Raw genomic sequence first — 20,806 nt, forward strand, 5'->3', positions numbered from 1 at the left:
CAGCAAGACGTGCACCAACAATTTGTCCTCTTTTGAACTCTGGTATGTCACCCATAATGTTGTGTGCATTTCAATATTTTGAGCAAAACTGTGCTCTTACACTGCTAATTGAACCTTCACACTCTGCTCTTACTGGTGCAATGTGCAATCAATGAATACTGGCTACCAGGCTGGTCCAATTTAGCCATGAAACCTCCCACACTAAAATGACAGGTGTTTCACTTTCATTGTCCAACCCCTGTAGATGATGAAGTCGCATTCAAAATAATTGAGAGGTTGTAAGACGTGAAAGATTTTTCTAACTCATTGTGATCAAGTTTTCATATCACAAATGTTACACATGGCAGACCGTGGATTTAATAATGATGCTACTCACTGTTGAATGTGTCCTTTTAGGCTACGGACATTATTCGTGGCAGGAGAGCGATGTGATGTTGAGACACTGGAATGGGCAAAGAAGGGCTTTGGGGTTCCAGTTCTGGATCACTGGTGGCAGACAGGTAGGAAGACATTAATTTTCCTCTGACAGAAATTAGAGTATGTCTGTCTCCTTTTGGAGTTTAGGCTTCTCTGGGTATTACTCAAGACTGAACATAGTTGGTCATCAAATATAAAAGGAAGAAAATTAGGAAGAAAAAAAAGTTGATGGACTGGAATTCAAATTGAGGCATTATTGTGTTGGAGACATTTGAGCTGTTGTATTTACATTTGCCTGGTGGAAGCCTCATTGACTCACAGAGATCAGAAGAAAAAAATAAATCCAATAATAAATCTTAGCTTAAGTCATTTTATGGATTTTTCACCATGAAATGTTGAATATATGTTAAGGTTAAAATGCCATGGTGGGGGAGTGGCTTTCATCTGGATTTTAACTATATAGCCAATATTTTAGTGCTGGACTGTATCATTGCGGTTTTAATAAATGTCATACTTGAATACTTGTGAGTTCATCTTTTAACAGCTACCTCTGTCATGCCCAGCATCTCTGTTCAGTGGCAGCAAATAGTATAACGCTGCAGAGTCGTGCAGTTCTGCATGATGGTCAGATAATACTGCAGTTTTTGTTACTAAGGCCATCTTTATTATTGATTCTTGAATTTGAAAAGTGGTTTGTCATTGAATGGATTGGTAAACGCAGGGAGCATACTAATGTCAAACCTCCCTACGTCCCACAGTTTGATTGCTTTCATCCTCGCAGGCCACAGAGCAGTGATAAATGTGAATATGAGCACAATTGGATGAAATAACGTGGTGGCGCAAATAGAGGATCAATGCTGGGCGAGATGACATATCTGTGTTAAATATGGAATAGGTGCTGTTGTTGGATTGTTTGAAAGCCATTGACCTTGAGTGCTTGTACTTGCAATACTCCTCACATCTCGGTACAGATTATCCCACTTGACCAATTAGTCTGTCCAGAGTCTATTGGATTGTGTAGAGCTCAGTATTGGAATAATACAGAAATGTGATTCATCAAATTGATCAATTGTTGAGGTTACAATCAGTGCATTAATGCAACAGCCATAGACCTGGAGCCCTGTCTTGTTTTTGTATGCGCCTTAAAGGTTGAATTTTTGATAGTAACATCTTAGAACCAGAGCTCATTATTCTTTTCAATTTCATAGTGCATTTGATGCAAAACACTGCTGAGTACCAAGGTAAGAGCTGTTTAAGAAGGGGCCAATTTAGACAAAAATCGATAAAGATACAGAGAGACAAACGGTAAGAACAAATTTTGATTTTTAAAGACCTGCAACTTCTTCAACAAGCTGTGGTGTCACAAGTGCAAATGTCATACAGTTTCTGGAACACAACAGACATCTGTCTGTCAAAATGGTGGGAGAAGTTCACCAGACAGAGGATCTCTCCGGTATGCATTTGGCAACATTACCATAACTTGGAGTTTAATAGAAGTTGCATTCTGGATTTGCATGGGACAAATATTAGTACCATTGAACTGTTTGTTTGTCATGTAAACATACAGTTTTCAGTGACCTTATGTTGGAACTAATATTCTTCTTGACAGGCTAGGTTTACTTGGATTACACCAATTTTGGCATCTGCTGTCTTATCATTGACATGCGAGGCACATCTTAAATCCATTGTCTTCCTCTTATCAGACACTACATAGACACAGACTTCCTTATAGGCACAGTCTTTTTATACCCAGCAACTCTTTATACCTGCTATTGGGAGATCCCAAGGTACTGGCAGACCAGAACAGAAATCTAGGCCTTCAAGTGAGTTCTGTTTCATCTCAGAGGTCTTCTCTCTGTGGGACGTTTTGGGAAATTCTCCAAAAGAAGCCAGTCATTTGGCATTCTGATCAGATATCCAAATCCCATTTACTCTACTCCAAGTCCCCCTCTTCATGAGCATTTCTCCAAGGCTGAGTCTATCAATCCTGTGGAACTAGCTCATTTCAGCTGCTTGTGTCTGGGATCTCCTTTTTTTGTCTACATTCCAACCATTAACTAAGGTCATGAAAAATGGTAAACTGGTAAATTGAGTAGACTCTCAATAGGAAACCACTTCAGTTCATACTTAAATTCATAGCTTGAAGACACCAACAAAACCACATCATGTGCAAAAAGCCAAGAAATGACCACAAATGCTTTGACAATCTTTCCATAAAAATCACAAACCGGATTGTTGACACAGAGCAACCCTGGAGGAGTTTGAACTTAACTGGTAACAAACATTATTGTGAGCCAGCTGAATAATTTACATGCTCATTCATGGTCTCCAATAGTAACAAATCACACCCAACTTGGACCATTCCTTCTGGCTGCTCAACCAGGTGCCAAATATTGTTTTAATGTGTGTTTGTGCATTTTCTTGCCCTCTTTTGACTCTATTATTTGACTTTGTATTATTAACTAAATATTAACAAAGGCTAAATTTATGTTCAATTATCAAACTCAGCCTAAAAAGTGAGAACCAACAGTATTTCTCATTGGGCCATAGTCTATTTCTTTCACTGACTGAGGACTGACTTTTTTTTTCGGTAATCACGCATATTAGCTCACTATTATTTTAGATATTTATAAAATTAATCCATTCACTTTAAAATCAGTTTTTCTTTATCACAATGCAGATGCAATAAAGAAATTCAATACTTACGTGTTTTTTTTAAGTTGTTTGTTTGATTATTGTTTGGTTGTGTTGTCTTGGCAGCATCATAATGTCAGCACACTAAATGAAGAAAAATGCACAAATTTGGGGAGTTATAGCATATCTAATGCTGAGTTATATAAACTTTACAAAACATTTGCCATAACTTGTGATGTTTTCTGTCTGCGTTGACTCCTGTTGGCTGTGGCAACAGATATTTCTAGTCCAAATGTTTGTCCTGTGTCATTGCTTTGCTCCACAGCACACTGAGTTGACTTCTGCTTGGATTAAATACGTGCTGTTCTGTATTCCCAGCAATTCTGTGGCTCTCCTACATCAGAGTGGGAGAGGCTAAGGGAATGTTTACTAGATAAGCAGCATATCCACAACATAGTACTTAGTAATTAAAGTGGAAACCAGATATTTACATGCACTTTGTTAATAGATTCAAGCTTTTTTCCCCCAGTGTTAGTATTTTGTAGCATTCAAGTGAAAGTTGTAGTCTGCCTTGCTTGTAAACACTTCTTTAGCTCTGCCCACAGTTTTTGACAAATTGAGGTCTTGGGTTTCTCATGGCCCCTCCAAAGCATTTACTTAGTTATATTTAAGCCAGTTTTTAACCTACTTGGTGCTCTGGCACAAATGGTTCTTCCAAATGGAAAATGACCATTACCTAAGGTTTAACTGTTTGGCCGCTGTTTTCAGATGTTGCTTAAATACTTCCAGATAGTTTGCCACATATTTCATTAAATGGACCAGTAACCTGTCCAGCAAAGCTCCCAGACAACATAATGCTGCCACCCTCATACTTCACAGTTGGGATGGTGTTCTCAGGCTTGCAACCTTCCTCCTTTTTTCTCTAAATATAATATATTATCCTGGCCAAACAGTTCAATATTAGATTTACCAGGCTAGAGGACATGGCTCAGAAAGTTAAGGTTTTAAGAATACATTTGCAAACTGAAATCTGGTATTTTATGTACAGTTGGTGTAATGGCTTTCTACTGTCTGACAGTTTCAGGCCATCTTAGTACAGGATTCATTTCCAGGTGGATAATGAGACACTCACCAGCCAACATCTTCCAAAGGTCATTTGCTTTGTTCTGGCAAAAATGGTCTTCATTTTTAGGACCTAGAACCCGTCAACTTCCCGATCAGACAGATTTCCTTGTTGACTATACTTGTGCATACTTATACTTGTTCATCTGTGTGCACACAGCCTTCAGCCATCTGGAAAGTGTTTCCATGATAACCCAGACCTGTGGAGGCCCACAATTCTATGATATCTTGACCAATTTTTCTATTTTCTTTTTATGGTGCCACACATCGAGGCATTATGTTTAGGATTTTGCCCTGAATTACATCCACATATGTGCCTCAAATTTTATTACAAAGCTTGCAAAACCATTAATTTATCTGTTTTAAAGGAACAGTGATATTAATACAAAGAAAGTTCAGAATTTAAAGTAGAAAATCAAGTTCCACTAAAGTCTTGTACTATTCTGGCATTTAGCAAATAGAAATAATTTTGGTAATCCTAATTGACCTAAACAAGAAATATGTAGCCTGATTTAACATCAGACAAAGAGGAAAAAAAGGATAGATGTCTTTATTTAGTGTATTCAATTAGTTTTATTGCACATAAGTTTTATACTATAGTTTATTCTTTACATTTTCTCTAATTGACCTTGACCTCTCTTTTTATTTTTTTTATACATCTTAAGTCTTCCTACCAGTTAGTTGTGACTCTTTTTAATCAGGAACCCTTTGGTGCAGCACTAGTAAACAAGTGATTCGCTTAAAGAGGACATATCATGCTTTTAAATTCTTCCTTTTCACACTTAAATCATCCAGTTGTGGTCTATATAAAGTGGAACTGCAATGCTTTTGTCTGAATTTCTTGTTATTGTAGCTCCATAGGCTCATCTTTTATCCCTGTTCTGAGGCACTTCATTCCCCACCCCCCTCCAGGTCGAAGAGTGTTCCACTCCACCTTGTTCGGCCATTTTTGTAGTTTGATAAGAGATACAATTATCTAATGCTGCAGAGACGAGACAAAAACAGCAAAAACAATGCAAAACTGTTTATGTAATAATACTATTTAAAACACGCAGTACGGTTCTGTCCTTAAGGACCTAAAAGCAGCACACAGCACTAACATTAGCAGAAGGCCCAATGCGACTGCTATCAGAACAATGGCCAGGACGTCATATCATCATACAATAAATTAATGTCTAAAATAGTTTGTTGTCATTTTAGCGTTATTTGGAGCTTACTGCTTTGCTGTGTCTGTCGATTCCATAGACAGAAGGAACTGACCCCTTAATCAAATGAAGCCTTTCGGCAAATTCTTCTTGATATTGGCGGAAGTTGTTAAAGGCACTTGTCCTTGAAGTGCTTCGTGCAAACAAAGAAGAATTTCCTTACTTAACTTACTTTGTGGGAAAATTTCCATTAAAAAATTAAATTTTACCAGACACTTTGAAGAGGCCACTGGTGGTTGGTGTAATGAATTGTGTGCGTTAATACACACAACAACCGAGCATTTAGACTAATCAAATTGCAGCTTCGGCATACTTGAGCTTGGACTGTAAAATCACAGCGAGAAAAAAACTGGTGGGTACACCAAACTGGTTAGCTGGACGTCCATGACTGTGGCGTAGCAGTTAAAAAAAAAAAAGAGAGAAAACTGAACGTTCTGAAAAATATGACCCAAACAGAATAAAGAGACATCTACGCAGCACCTGGAGACTAAATTCTACTTTTCTGCACTCATATAGACTCCAAGTACACAACAAAATGTATTTAAGAGCTAAAAAGGTGGAGTTTATATTACATGTCCCTTTTAATCAATGGTTAGTTTGACTTTTAGTGAGAACATTCGACCTGAGTTCGGTAGGTAGCTTAAATGTAAGTAAATCTGAATGTTGGTAGTAAACTACTCAGTGCTTATAAGCCCCAATCAATCATATATAGGATGCACTGAGTGTAAGCCACATTGCAGTATTGCAAAAGTTATGGCAAATCATACTGGGTTTCCTGTAGGTTTGGTTGAAGTTAACAGTTTCTCTGTTGCATAAGATATTTCATTTATTTACTGTTCATTCAGCAGTTTGTCAGTAGTTGTAGCTAGCAGAGCACAGCTAGACAGAGATTAATGGCTTTTTTTTCGTTTTATAGCTTTGTGATTTATCTGTCTGCTCTATTTACATACCCTATTACACTATAACCGTTCCTTAAATTTTATGTTGCATCTGACTGAAGTTACATATGACTGTACCAATACCTAACCAAACCTGTAAATGTTTAACTGGATAAAAGCTCTAATTTTTCTTCCTGAAGTTTATCTTTAGAATAACATTTCATTCTATTAAATGCTGAAGTGTTTATAACATGGTTCTTCTGTTCTGCTCTTTCACAAACACTCCTAAAACAAAATCCTGTCCCATTTGTGGCCATTCGAACCAGATGATTTATAGTTCGGAGAAAACCATCGGCCTAGATGTGTAAATCCAATATTATCGTTCACCCTTGGCCAAACTCTGTAACTGGCAGCTTGCAGCCACCGCTGGAATCCGAATATGTTCACCACTTTTTCATGGTAGAACGGGCTGCTTGCAGTCTCTTACTCTTTCTGTCGCAGACCCTGTTTGACCTTAAATATGAGGGGTAATAAAGCAGATATTATCTGTGAAATAGTTAGTTTTCAAGTATTCAGCATTATTTAAATAACCTTTTAAAATATTACATACTTTCTGTGCAGATGTTTAGAGATGAACTGCTCTGACCTCTCTTTCAGAGTTCCATTGCATATTGCATTGAGTTCTGGCTTCGAACCATATCATAATACTGTCATAGATAATACTGTACTGGTTTCAGGGGTAGAAGCTTTTCAGTATAGATGTCCTATTTAAACAACAATGACCACAAAGGTTTACACACTGCAGGACTCCATTCCTGACTTATTTATTGCATGGTATTGTAACACCAAGGTGATGATTTCAACATTTGGATCTTAAGCAGATAATTGATTTTTATGTTCTTTCTAAATCATGTGTGTCATACAATTAATAGTCCCAATATGTACAAACTTAGGCAAAACTTGCTGGATATTCTTAGTAACAAGAGGAGTACCTATAACACGCAGTCATAATCAATAAATTGGAATATTAAATGTTAAAAATGTTATATAAATGAATTATGTTATTTGTTATATAAATGAATTACACACAGACTGATGTTTTTTTGCCTTTATTTCTGTTAATGAGGATGGTTTCTGCTCACAGCTAATGAAAACATGACATTTAGGATTAGAATATAACATTGGACCAATAAAAAAAATCGATTCTGAAATGTGGACTTAATGAAACATATGCTTAGTACCTGCTTTAAGATTTTATTTTAAAAATGTACTTTTAATCTGACAAAAATGAGCCTCATTGGAACGCATATTCAAATTTATTAAAAATGGCTGTATGTAATGATATAAGCATGCAATTTTCATGTGATCATAGACCAGGTTAAATACACCAAAGTAGGAAAAAACTGTGTATTGTGAACCTTTTATTTGGTTATTGGTGACTAAGGTTCACATAGTACACAGAAATGGGTTCTGGGAATTCAATTTCTTTGATTATTCTGTACTTTTGTTAGCCTTTCTTTTTATATCCCCATTTTTCCAAGTAATAAAATAAGCTGTCTTTAATGGAACATTTGGTACTGAGCATGCATCAGTTTGTACTTGCTTTGGGGACGTTTCATACCCATACCTCCTTTAACAACCAATGATTTAAAGTAACTTTATTTAAGAGGCATTGGCATGCCTTGCAGAATGTTAGGCCGAACTGCATTATTTCCTTTTTAAGTAATTTAATCTAGCAATAAATATTTGCTATCAAATCTGTTTAAAATGAATATAGTTCTACTACATTCAAATGAGTTCTATATTCTGGCAGCTCCAAAATGCAAGGTGAGCACAGCCTATCATGCAAAAGAACACAGTATGACTGTTAAAAATGTTTCTTTAATGATAATAAATGCAAAATAAAACACTTTAGCGTAATTTTGATCTGGGACTGTGTTTCTGTTAACTTTAAATGGACAGGGTGAGTTAAAATCAAACAGAAAGCTATATGCTGGGCTTAAATGTCTTCAGATAAGCCCTTTCTCGAGACTTTTGAATGTATTCATCAATCTAAAGTTCTTGTTTGATTACCATAGAATTCCTTATTTATCAAAGTGTTTTGCTGCCACTGCTTTAATCATGCCTTACCTGGTTCAGTATCTGTGACCACTGATTCTACCTCTTTGTAGAAACCAAATCAACTGTGCACTATGTAGGAATGACTAATTCGACAAATTGTACTCTTCAGTCTAATACACCTAGAGCAGTGAAGATTAGTTTTCTAATCCAGAGCAGAAGTGACTTTTTAGTCTATTTCCATGTACAGTGGACTCAGTCATGCCTCAGTCTTTGTCATCTCAAGCTGATTCATCCTAATTCATTACCTTAGATAGTGCTTATCTTTTCATTTCATCCTACTTAGCCTAATTATGTTTAAATGCTTTCTCCCCCCACGCCATTTAATGTGTCATAAGTTTAACCTTTCGCCACCTCCCATAGAACCGTAACATGTGCTTATTTTTGACCCACCTGATGCCAGTGGCTGCTTGGCTCACTTTCTGTGCATATGAGAAAGTGTCTGCTGGTTTGAATCTTGATGATAATCTGTGCGCTATTTTAAGACCCAAGTGCCATTGGACGGGGGTGGAGAGGGCCGAGGATGAAGGTTGCTGATGTCACGACTGTTGCCTGGCAACAAATGTGTATTTCCAGTTGGCAGGTTTTGGCTGCTTGCATGAAAGCAGTGACATATGCACTTGTGATGTTATAGGTATGTATTCCTTTTCTGACTTTTCCTCTCCTGCTTTGTTACTTTTATGTTTTATCTTAAGTCCACCTGACCTTCTCAGAGAAGCTATCTTGCTCAGTATTTCTCTCTCTACCCTTGCCAGTAACTGAGCTGGCACAGGTGTGTATACATTGGCCCATCTCAGAAGTCTACCAAGGGCAGTTTTTCAGCCTCTATGAAAGGCTTGACAATGAAATGAAAGAGAACTGATTTTAGAAGAGCTGTGTATTCCTAAAATCAAAGATGACGATATAGATGAGCAGTTGATTGAATATTACAACAAATTATTGACAAAGCCAATCCTATTTGACTTTTTTCTAATAATTGACTCTTGAATCAAAATCAATGTTTTTTTTTAATAACTTACATTTTTTATTTTCCAATTTCATGACCAAAATTTCTGCCTTGGATCCACTATGTCCATAACTTAAGTATAACCAATTTAGTACATTACAAACTAATGTTTGTATTCCTGTTAGCATTCAGACAATCGCACATTAAGTGGTGGACTGCTGCGCAGAGGCCCACTCCCTTGAGGTGGGCCTCAACAGCAACATTACACTAGTAGCAGCAGTAAAGAACATTTTGCTTTTTACTTGAATGCATTAGAAATGCACAGCAGAATTGGCTGATGACCAGAAATTACTATTTTTCAGCTTAAATTCCCTGTTGTAAACTCAAAAGTCTGTTTTTTCCACCCAGTGAATTTAACAACTCTGCAGTGGGGAAGTTCTCACTGAGGGTAAAGACTCAAGCTTTGCTCCTTTTACTGTTTAAAAGTGAAGCCAGAGGAAGCACAAAATGTGATAGAAGCTTTTTAAAGGAAACTATTTTCCATGGTCTCCTGTCTGCTGTTAATTTAGACCGTGCTTAAACATAGGGAGACTTCCATGGATAACAGGAAGGCTGTTCTGTTTTGAGCTTTGAACCCCTATCTTCATTATTTTTTTTGTCTAGTTAGTTTTACAGTGGGGATTCTGACACACAGTGTGATGTCACCTCTGATCAAATGTTTGAAATGAGGCTTGATGTCTGAGCTAATCTATATTAGAGGTAAAAATGGAAATTCGGTGCTCTTAAGACATCTAAATATTTAATGTTATCTTCATTATACACTACCGGTCAAACGTTTTACATACACTTTTTCACTTAGTGGCTCTTTATTTTCATGACTACTTAAATTGTATATTCTCATTAAAGGCAACAAAACTATAAATGAACACACATGGAATCATGTAGGAAACAAAAAGTGTGAATTAACTCTAAACATTTTTATATTTTAGATTCTTCAAAATAACCATACTTTTCTTTGATTACTGCTTTGCTCTCAGCATTCTCTCCAAGAGCTTCATGACGTTGTCACTAGGAATGGTTTTCCAAAGTGTCTTGAAAGAACTTCCCAGAGGTTCATTGAGAGATGGCCAGGGGTTAATATTTCCGTCATCACAGCACAAGCCAGCTGCTTTAAGAAATCTAAAATATAAAACATATTTAAAGTTATTTTACAATCTTTTGTTTGCTACATAATTATATATGTGCACATTCAGAGTTTTGATGCCTTCAGTGGAATCTACGTACAATGTAAATGGTCGTAAACATTACATTCAAAGTTCCTTAAAAATAACATTTGTCTTAAATCTGAAGTCGGCATAAGATTCACAGCTTGTGATATGGCTGCCGTGTGTTAAACTGGCTGGGGAACACCTCCCAGGTTGAAAGCATAACAATTTTCAAAAACCTATACATGTGTATTTAATCCACATCAGTTTATTTTGTTGTCTCTGTGCACCTTCACAACCAAAAAGTAGTTTGTAACTTTTAATTTTTGTTTCTCTGTTTAATTTTGCTGCTTATATATGAAAAAACTAAGCTAGTCATTAATGCTACTGCTACCTGAAACCTATAAACAAAAAGGAAACACTGAAAATGTTTTATTCTTGAAATAGTTAAGTTGTAAAGGTACGTTTTTACCATTTAGACGTTTATCTGATCTGTTATCTTTAGAAACCTCTATTTAACACGTTCTTATGGTTATTAGTTGAACCAGAAATTGAGAAGGGACTTTTATATGAACAATTTCAATTGGCCCATGCCTTTGTTGGTAAGTAACAGAACATCTTCCTCTTTGTAATTTTGGTAGCATTTATGATGTAACACACTGTGCTCATGTTGTATTTTAAGGGTCTGATATTTCTGGCACTAGAATAGTTTGCAAGTGACATCAGACCACAAATAATAATGTATTGTTCATGCCCTAATAACTAGTAGACTAAAGAGGATTACTTGTAGTTTACATGGATTTTAAACATTTTGGTAAAACAAGAAAACTTCTTGAAGTTTGAGACATCAGTTTACTGAAATCTGTGAGTGTATTGTATAGTTCTCCATTCACATTCTAAATTGACAAAAAGATGAGAGAAAATAAACCAAATCAAGCTGAATCTCAACTTGTTCCTGTTTATGTCCAAGCTGGCATTAGTAATGCAGCACTGCTTGCTGCTGCACAAATTTTGAAGACTTGTTCAAAATTCCAAATTCCATTTATTATTATTTTTGCATTGTGGCAACCATTTACCTTTTAATCATTTTGTGTTCAGTGGTATCTCATTTTGTTGTTGCTGTGGAAATTGTTTTCTATGATGATGACAGTTTCCCTTGGAATGACTCATGCCTTGTTGTTTTTATTTTACTGGATGCCATAGCTATTTAAAACTATAGCAATTGCACTCTGCTATAGACTGTATGGTAAGGAATTTTATTTCTTCAAAGTTATCAACATAATCACTTTAAAAAGTTGTCTATTTATGCACCTTTGTCTAGGTTGTTATGACAGAATTTAAGCAATTTGCCCTTTTGGTGCATTTATAGTAACTAACCCGGTGTCTGGTTTTTTTTGTTCTTTTTTATTGCTAACCGTTAATTTCTCTTGACTCAAACCGAGGTATGTGGGTCAATTAAGTTGGAGATTATTTCCACTCAAGTCACATGAGAGAAATATTTTTACAGCATTGTCTTCGTTGTAATCACAATTGCATTTTAGGAAATGAATATTTCCATTATTGGAAAGGTGAATGTATATTAATAAACTTGGCTCTGAGCAAACAATCAGAGCTGCGTGGGAACTGATTGTTTTTCAGTTAATTGACTGAATCACTGAGTATTGGAAGTCAGTGAAATGCACTTTTCATGTGTTTTCTCACCATCTCCCTTACATTCTTAGGCCTTCACTCCACCTCCAGTATCAGATCCCAAGGGGGGAAGACTTATCTAATTCTAAGCCTAAGACGTTAATTCAAGCTCATGTCATTCTCAGCATTCAAGTCTTCCTCCGGGGTCCGAGTGCCAAAGATATAAACTTTTATCAATAAACTTCTCTAATCGCCATCTTGTTTCTTATTGTGAGTCTTTTCAGGCTGAAATTTGTTTGGTCACCTGTGTTACAGGCCTGTTCTTGGAAGGTGGCATCTACAATACTTTGGGTTGCAAACGGCTAAGATAAAAAAAGCAATTGATTTCTAAATGAGGGAAGATTAGTTTTGAATTGGTAAAGTAGATTAAAAAAGAAACTATCTTTTTTCTCATGTGCAACTTCGCCCACACCACATGTCTCTTTTTACATTGACCTTGGGTCACCTCTCTCTAAGCTCCTCACCTAGTTGCCACAGCAACCACACACCACACATCACACAGACAACCTAGAGCTCTGCCATACATATGTATGATGTACAGAGAGACCCTCTGGGCCGTTTCTGCTGGGGTTGCCACTCAGTTTGGTTCTCCTGTAGATAAGAGTTGGTTTTCCTGCTGACATTCTAACTAGAGAACCAAAGTGCTGGTCACAATTTTAATTTTTGAAAAGAGTTCTATCTTTTTGTTTTTAATTAAATTTTCAAAAAGAAAAAAATTATACCGTCAAGTTTAGCTTTTATACACTATTATAAATTGCTGTATTTAAAATGAAAAAAATAGAAAATAGAAACACGTTTCTCTGGCCAAATGTATTCATTCACCTTTAATTTATTTTACATTTTGTCATGTTACAACCACAAATTCAGTGTTCTTTATTGGATTTTATGTGATAGCCTAACAAAGTAAAGCATAATTCTGAAGTGGAAAAGCATGTATATTTATTGAGCTCCAGGTCAGCTGCAGGTCTTTTAGGATCTGGGTATTGCAACTTTCCTCATCTAAAAATTGAAAATGTCATCCATTCTTTGCAAATAAGATCAAGCTCCAATGGAGAGGATCTATAAAAATCAATTTTCATGTTTTGCCACATATTCTCTGATCAACTGAGGTTTGGACTTGGACCACGCCATTCTAACATAAGAATGGATTTTTATCTAAACCACGGTGTTGTAGCTTTGGCTGTTTTGTGCCATTGTCCTACTGGAAGGTGAACCTAGGATGCACTAAAGATGCACAATATACATTATCGGCGTTAACATTGGCATCGGCCGATTCTAGTCATTTTCTAATGTATCGGTCCGATAAGTAAAACTGGATCAATATTAATAACCAATGTTTATTTAAATGTTGTTGCTGTTGTGTTTGTCTTTTTGGAGGATCAGGGGGTTGACCTTGTGGTATAGGTTGGGGCATGTGACTGGTGAAGCAGAGAAGCAATGTCAGAAGTGTGGTCATTTTTTTAGTGTCAAACAAAAGTGTAGTGAAATATATAGGACATAAATAAATATCAATTATTGGCCATAACAGCAATAGCCTTGCTTTCAGATGATTTCTTCTTCCCGTCATTTAAAATTAGCTTTTCCTGTCCATGCTAAAGAAAGGCATCCCAGCAGCATGATGCTGCCACAACTTTGAGGTTGGACAGTGTCAGTTTGGTATGGAGGCCGAAATGTTCAGCCTCATCTGATCGAAGCACCTTCTTCCAAATGTATGATGTCTCCACTACATGGCTTGTGGCAAAATACAAACATGACCTATTGTGAACAATGGCTTTTTTCCAAATTTGTGAAATGCACAGCTATTTGTTGTGAGTTGTGGCTCTCTGCAGCTCCTCCAGAGGTACCATGGGCTTCTTGGTCATTTATATGAAATTAAGACTGTCCTTGTCTGGCCTGTCAGTTTAGATCAAAGGTCTTTTATTTAAGAATACTACTGTAAAGGGTGCCTAATAAATATGCACTTTTCATAATTTGTTTTACTTCACAATTATGCGCTACTAAATGTTGGTCCATCGATTCAAATCTAAATAAAATACATTGTTGCATTAGGTACACATACTTCAATCAGAATCAGCTTTATTGCCAAGTTCGTACATACAACAAACAAGGAATTTGACTCTGGTACACTTTGCTCTCTGGGTTTTCTTTTTTTTTTTTGCATTCTAAAATATATTTATGCATATATCTTTAGGTCTTTAAATACATATATACAAATATACACATATACAAAGGTGCATTTGCAACTTCAGTGTGCAGTTGTTTGGTACTCTATTAAATGTTCAACAGAGAAACAGCCTTGGGGAAGAAACTGTCTCTGTGGCGGCTGGTTTTAGTAAACAGCTCTGTAGCGCTGACCTGAAGGCAAAACTCTGAACAGTTTATGTGCAGGGTGTGTGGGGTCTGCACGGTGTTGTTGAGGATGGTTAGAGGGATGTATGGGGATGGTGTTCTCCGAAAGTCCACCACCATTTCCACAGTCTTGAGTGGGTTGAGTTCAAGGTAGTTCTGACCACACCAGTGTACCAGCCGATCCACCTGCTGTCTGTATGCAGACTCATCATCGTCCTGGATCAGTCCAATGACAGTGGTGTCGTCTGCAAACTTAAGGAGTTTCACGGACGAGTCCGATGAGGTGCAGTCATTTGTGTACAGAGAGAAGAGGAGTGGGGATAGAACACACCCCTGGGGGGCACCAGTACTTATTGATCTGATTTGGGAGAAGATGCTCCCCAGTCTCACCTGCTGCTGTCAGTGTGTCAGGAAGCTGTTGATCCACTGACAAGTGGAGGCTGGGACGTTGAGCTGGGTGAGCTTCTGGTGGAGGATGTCTGGTATGATGGTGTTGAAGGCCGAGCTGAAGCCTATAAACAGGATCCTGGCGTACGTCCCTGGATGGTCGAGGTGTTGCAGGATGAAGTGTAGACCTAAGTTAACAGCATCATCTGCCGACCTGTTTGCTCGGTAAGCAAACTGCAGGGGGTCCAGCAGGGGGCCTGTGATGTCTTTCAGGTGCTTCAACACCAGCCGCTCAAAGGATTTCATGATCACAGACATCAGGGCTACAGGCCTGTAGTCATTTAATCCTAGGATGTTGAGTTTCTTGGGTACTGGGATGATAGTGGATCGTTTGAAGCAGGAGGGGACCTCACACGTCTCCAGTGACTTGTTGAAAATCCGGGTGAAAATCGGAGCAAGTTGATTTCCACAGGCTTTCAGGCATGATGGGGAGACGTTATCAGGTCCTCCAGCTTTCTTTGTTTTCATGCGGTGAAAGAGCCTATTTACATCTTCCTCGGAGATCTTTAGTGCAGCCAGAGGATCTGAAGGTAGGGGGTTGGTTGTTTTACGGTTCGAATTTGTTCCTGAATGGGATGTGGAGGAGATGGTTTGAGGTGTGAACGGCTTCCTGTCATGTCGGCAGTAGAAGCCATTCAGACGGTTAGCCAGGCGAGGGTTCTGTTCAGGATGGGTGGGGGGGCTCCTATAGGCAGTCAGGTTTCTCAGACCCATCCTTACAGCTGAAGTATCACCAGTAGAAAGGCTGTTCTTCAGCTTCTCACTGTAGCTTCTCTTGGCTGCTTTGATCTCCTTTGTTAGTCTGTTCCTGGCCTGCCTGTACTGCACCCAATCTCCACTGCAGTGAGGTACTGGATCACTAGCCTTTCTGAAATATGGAAAAAAAAAACACCAAGAAGGGTTCTATTCTTTATTTTCAGTCAATTTAAACTCTTAATCATATTTTATATAATCCAACATCTTTTCTCTTCATTTTCACTGGCCATTATAATAATCTTATAGAATCTTGGGATTCGTTGATGTGGGAAGACATTTTTCAGAAATGTCAACTCTGAAGCTCCGGACAGCTGTCTACTGCAAGGTAGCCACAACTCTGATGCAATTGGTTTAAAAATATTACCATTAATGCAGAAACTGAGTTGTGAATGTGCTACTTTTTCATTATTTTTTAAGCATTTATACTCCGGAATCATAGTAGACTGCGAAACCAGTCCCTGTTGGCCTCGTCTGTCTTGCATGTAAGGTTTATAGACAGAGGGGTTAGGTTGTTTGAGCTTTTTTATTTTTTCAGTGAAAAAAGTTTGGGTTTAAAAGAGAACACATCAGATCAGAAATCTTTTTTCCTCCCTTCGGGGAACTTTTTTTTTTCTTGCAGCTGTTCTCTTCCAGACTCCTGACCCTGAGCACAACTATTCAAAGTGACTTCTCTGCATCAAAACATCCCACTGTGTTCCTGTTATTCCCAAGTGTCATCCAACATTCTCTACTTCTCTCCACACATTCATCACACACAAAAGGCTTCGCACTGGCCAAAGTAATCTTCAACAGGCCAAAGGAAGATTGATTTTTGTGTACAGGACAAAGGAGTGTGAAGCTGGAGGAAAATGAAAGACTAAAGTTTTACTCAAGCCAGGGAATGTATGTGAAAATGACTCAACCCAAATGCAAATTAAAGCAAATTAAAGTTTGCAAAGTGAGAATGTTTTTTTAAATGTTTAATCATCTCTTCACTCTTTCTGCTACAGTCTTAAAGTAGTTTGGTGAGCTGCTGCATCTCTTTTATCAGCCTCCTTTTTAAGTGTATTACCAATGCTTTAGTAATACAAATACATATTTATTGAAAATAATTCATCCCAATAAACTGCATAGCCAGTTTAGTTTGGCTGCCCATATTAAGATGTCTATATTTTGTCTAGGTTTGATGTTTATTGGCTGCCCTTAAATCTCTGTCAGTAAGGTCTGCTGCTTTAGACAGACAGAATTAAACACTCTCACTCGTGTTGCCCTAGTTCAGTGGGTTAGGTCAAGCTCCAGTCAACATGCAATTTAAGAGAGCTTTTAAAAGATCCTTACAGTAAACCTTCAGGGTCAGACCTACTTTTTTTCTAATACTGGGTTATTTTGTAAAGAAAATGGCAATATATCTTTCTAGGTAAAATTTTGTCATGTTTATGTTTATCAGTTTCTTAATATATAAGTAACCTTTTTAGTTAAGCAATGCTTTTCCTCAGACTGATACCAAACATGTTGCTGTTGTGTCTTAATCAGGACCATCCTGTACAATAATTGTTGGCATTTATAATCATATGTTCAGAAGAAATTAGCAGATCTAATTGTTTTAATTGCAAGGTTCCTATGCATTCATGAAAGGATTATAATTTGATTTCTGTGTTTTCATGTCTAGCCAATATGAGATCTTGTAGAGAGATGTGCGTAAATGTTGGATTTATCTATCCATTTATCCATCTGTTGTTTTCTGTTCCTTCACCCATCCATTCAACCCATTGGTTTTCATGTCCATCTAGCGGTCAACCATCTATCCATCCATCACTTTATCCATCCTTCCCTCAATCCACAGGTTTGTGCCTTCTGTCCAACCATATTTTTTTCCTGTCTCCCATTCCTCCACCCATCAATTTCTCTGCCCTTCTTTTGAATTGTCCATCCGTCGATGTACAGGTCCTTCTCAAAATATTATCATATTGTGATAAAGTTCATTATTTCCCATAATGTCATGATGAAAATTTAACATTCATATATTTTAGATTCATTGCACACTAACTGAAATATTTCAGGTCTTTTATTGTCTTAATACGGATGATTTTGGCATACAGCTCATGAAAACCCAAAATTCATATCTCACAAAATTAGCATATCATTAAAAGGGTCTCTAAACGAGCTATGAACCTAATCATCTGAATCAACGAGTTAACTCTAAACACCTGCAAAAAATTCCTGAGGCCTTTAAAACTCCCAGCCTGGTTCATCACTCAAAACCCCAATCATGGGTAAGACTGCCGACCTGACTGCTGTCCAGAAGGCCACTATTGACACCCTCAAGCAAGAGGGTAAGACACAGAAAGAAATTTCTGAATGAATAGGCTGTTCCCAGAGTGCTGTATCAAGGCACCTCAGTGGGAAGTCTGTGGGAAGGAAAAAGTGTGGCAGAAAACGCTGCACAACGAGAAGAGGTGACCAGACCCTGAGGAAGATTGTGGAGAAGGGCCGATTCCAGACCTTGGGGGACCTGCGGAAGCAGTGGACTGAGTCTGGAGTAGAAACATCCAGAGCCACCGTGCACAGGCGTGTGCAGGAAATGGGCTACAGGTGCCGCATTCCCCAGGTCAAGCCACTTTTGAACCAGAAACAGCGGCAGAAGCGCCTGACCTGGGCTACAGAGAAGCAGCACTGGACTGTTGCTCAGTGGTCCAAAGTACTTTTTTCGGATGAAAGCAAATTCTGCATGTCATTCGGAAATCAGAGTCTGGAGGAAGACTGGGGAGAAGGAAATGCCAAAATGCCAGAAGTCCAGTGTCAAGTACCCACAGTCAGTGATGGTCTGGGGTGCCGTGTCAGCTGCTGGTGTTGGTCCACTGTGTTTTATCAAGGGCAGGGTCAATGCAGCTAGCTATCAGGAGATTTTGGAGCACTTCATGCTTCCATCTGCTGAAAAGCTTTATGGAGATGAAGATTTCATTTTTCAGCACGACCTGGCACCTGCTCACAGTGCCAAAACCACTGGTAAATGGTTTACTGACCATGGTATCACTGTGCTCAATTGGCCTGCCAACTCTCCTGACCTGAACCCCATAGATAATCTGTGGGATATTGTGAAGAGAACGTTGAGAGACTCAAGACCCAACACTCTGGATGAGCTAAAGGCCGCTATCGAAGCATCCTGGGCCTCCATAAGACCTCAGCAGTGCCACAGGCTGATTGCCTCCATGCCACGCCGCATTGAAGCAGTCATTTCTGCCAAAGGATTCCCGACCAAGTATTGAGTGGATAATTGTACATGATTATTTGAAGGTTGACGTTTTTTGTATTAAAAACACTTTTCTTTTATTGGTCGGATGAAATATGCTAATTTTGTGAGATAGGAATTTTGGGTTTTCATGAGCTGTATGCCAAAATCATCCGTATTAAGACAATAAAAGACCTGAAATATTTCAGTAAGTGTGCAATGAATCTAAAATATATGAATGTTAAATTTTCATCATTACATTATGGAAAATAATGAACTTTATCACAATATGCTAATATTTTGAGAAGGACCTGTATATCCAGTAGTTCATCAGGCTGTTTCTGTCCTCTGCCTTTTCATTCCAATTCTTAAATCTATCTGTCCATCTGTCCATTACTCTTTCTTCCTGTATGTTCTTCTTTTGATTCAGACTCAAACACAATTGTCTATATTTCTTTCCAAAGATGGTTGTTTCAAAGCCATTATAAGTTGAAGTTTTACTTTTCAACACAGTTTGTGTTATCAAGAGAAATAGAATACAATAGACATAGAAATATAATTTCTTGTCCTTCTGTGGGGAAATTCCGGTGGCAGGCAAAACAGAAGCATGCAGATTTACACAAGTAAAAAAGATAAAACCAAAAAATAAGAAATTTGACTCTACAGTAAGGGCATACTTACAACTATAAAAAATGTACCATTAGAACACAGGGATGATGGTTGCTGAAAATAGGCCTGTAGAAATTCCAATAAAATCTGCTGTTTCCTGCTATAACAATCATTTACCACTTTAATATTGTCTCAACTGTATTTCTTATTATGTTAATTAAATTGAAGAAAATTGTGCTTTTTCTTAAAAAATAAGGACATTTCTAAGTGACCTTGAACCTTTGAGCGGTAGCGTATGTAAGACTTAAGCAATCTAGAGCATTTTGAAATGCTTAAAATATTCTTCTCTTGGTAGCATTGTTTCTGTGATACTATGCTGTGAGTATTATGTTCACAACCTGAAGTATGAACACAAAGCAGCCAATGCTGGGAATGCATAGATAGTCCATCACTCTATTGCATTCCTTACATTGGCATTTTTTTATATTATGATATGAATATACTTTAATTTCCAATCTGTTCAGGATCTCCTTGATGACTTGCTTATGTGCTCTGTTGTATGAGGCTATGCCACTACAGTGACATTAGGCAAACCTGGTAGAGAACAGAATTCATGGTACTTTAAATAACAGCAACACTTCCAGGTCCTGAAGCAGTAGAGGAACAAACCCGGACCATCACACTACCACCACGTTTTACTGTCAGCATTTCAGAAAAGACATTCTGTTAGTTTTAGGCCAGACGTGACAGGACACACACCTTCCACAAACGTTTGCTTTTTACTAGCCAGTCCACAGAATTTTTTTTTTCCCCCCAATTTTTTGGGAACCATTAAAATGTTTTTAGCAAAATGAGAAAGGGCCATTGCGTTAACTGTGGTTTTTGCCTTGTAACTCCCTTTGTCACATAGGGTTAGGTTGGTTTAGATAGCTTATTCCCTCTTATAAATGATAAATTAATTTTGTATTTACTCTGGTTATCTTTCTCTGATATAAAATATTTTATATGAAATGTTTAAGTGTGACAGAAAAAGCAAAAACAGAAAAAAAACTAATTTGTAGTAGAATACATGATGCTGGATTGGTATTGTTGTAATTTGCTGTTATATAAACTTAATGACATAAATAAGAAAATGTAGCGTTACATTTACTCCACATGCTTTCTGTTTCAGAGTCATATATTTAGGCATAAGCTTCATCAACATGATCCTATACTTGTCTGTT

At 37.6% G+C, this 20,806-nt stretch overlaps 1 protein-coding gene across 2 annotated transcripts in view; it reads left to right on the forward strand.

The window, feature by feature from the left end:
• The window catches only part of acss3 (acyl-CoA synthetase short chain family member 3), a 48,172-nt gene that overhangs the window by 22,035 nt on the left and 5,331 nt on the right, over nucleotides 1-20,806 (forward strand). For both annotated transcript variants that reach the window (XM_047390073.1, XM_047390074.1), the window contains one exon: nucleotides 397-500. In XM_047390073.1, coding sequence (XP_047246029.1) covers nucleotides 397-500 — 104 coding nt within the window. The remainder of the gene's footprint in view (nucleotides 1-396; nucleotides 501-20,806) is intronic.

This window comes from Girardinichthys multiradiatus, chromosome 17 (genome assembly GCF_021462225.1).
Source record: "Girardinichthys multiradiatus isolate DD_20200921_A chromosome 17, DD_fGirMul_XY1, whole genome shotgun sequence".
Classification (NCBI taxonomy): domain Eukaryota; kingdom Metazoa; phylum Chordata; class Actinopteri; order Cyprinodontiformes; family Goodeidae; genus Girardinichthys; species Girardinichthys multiradiatus.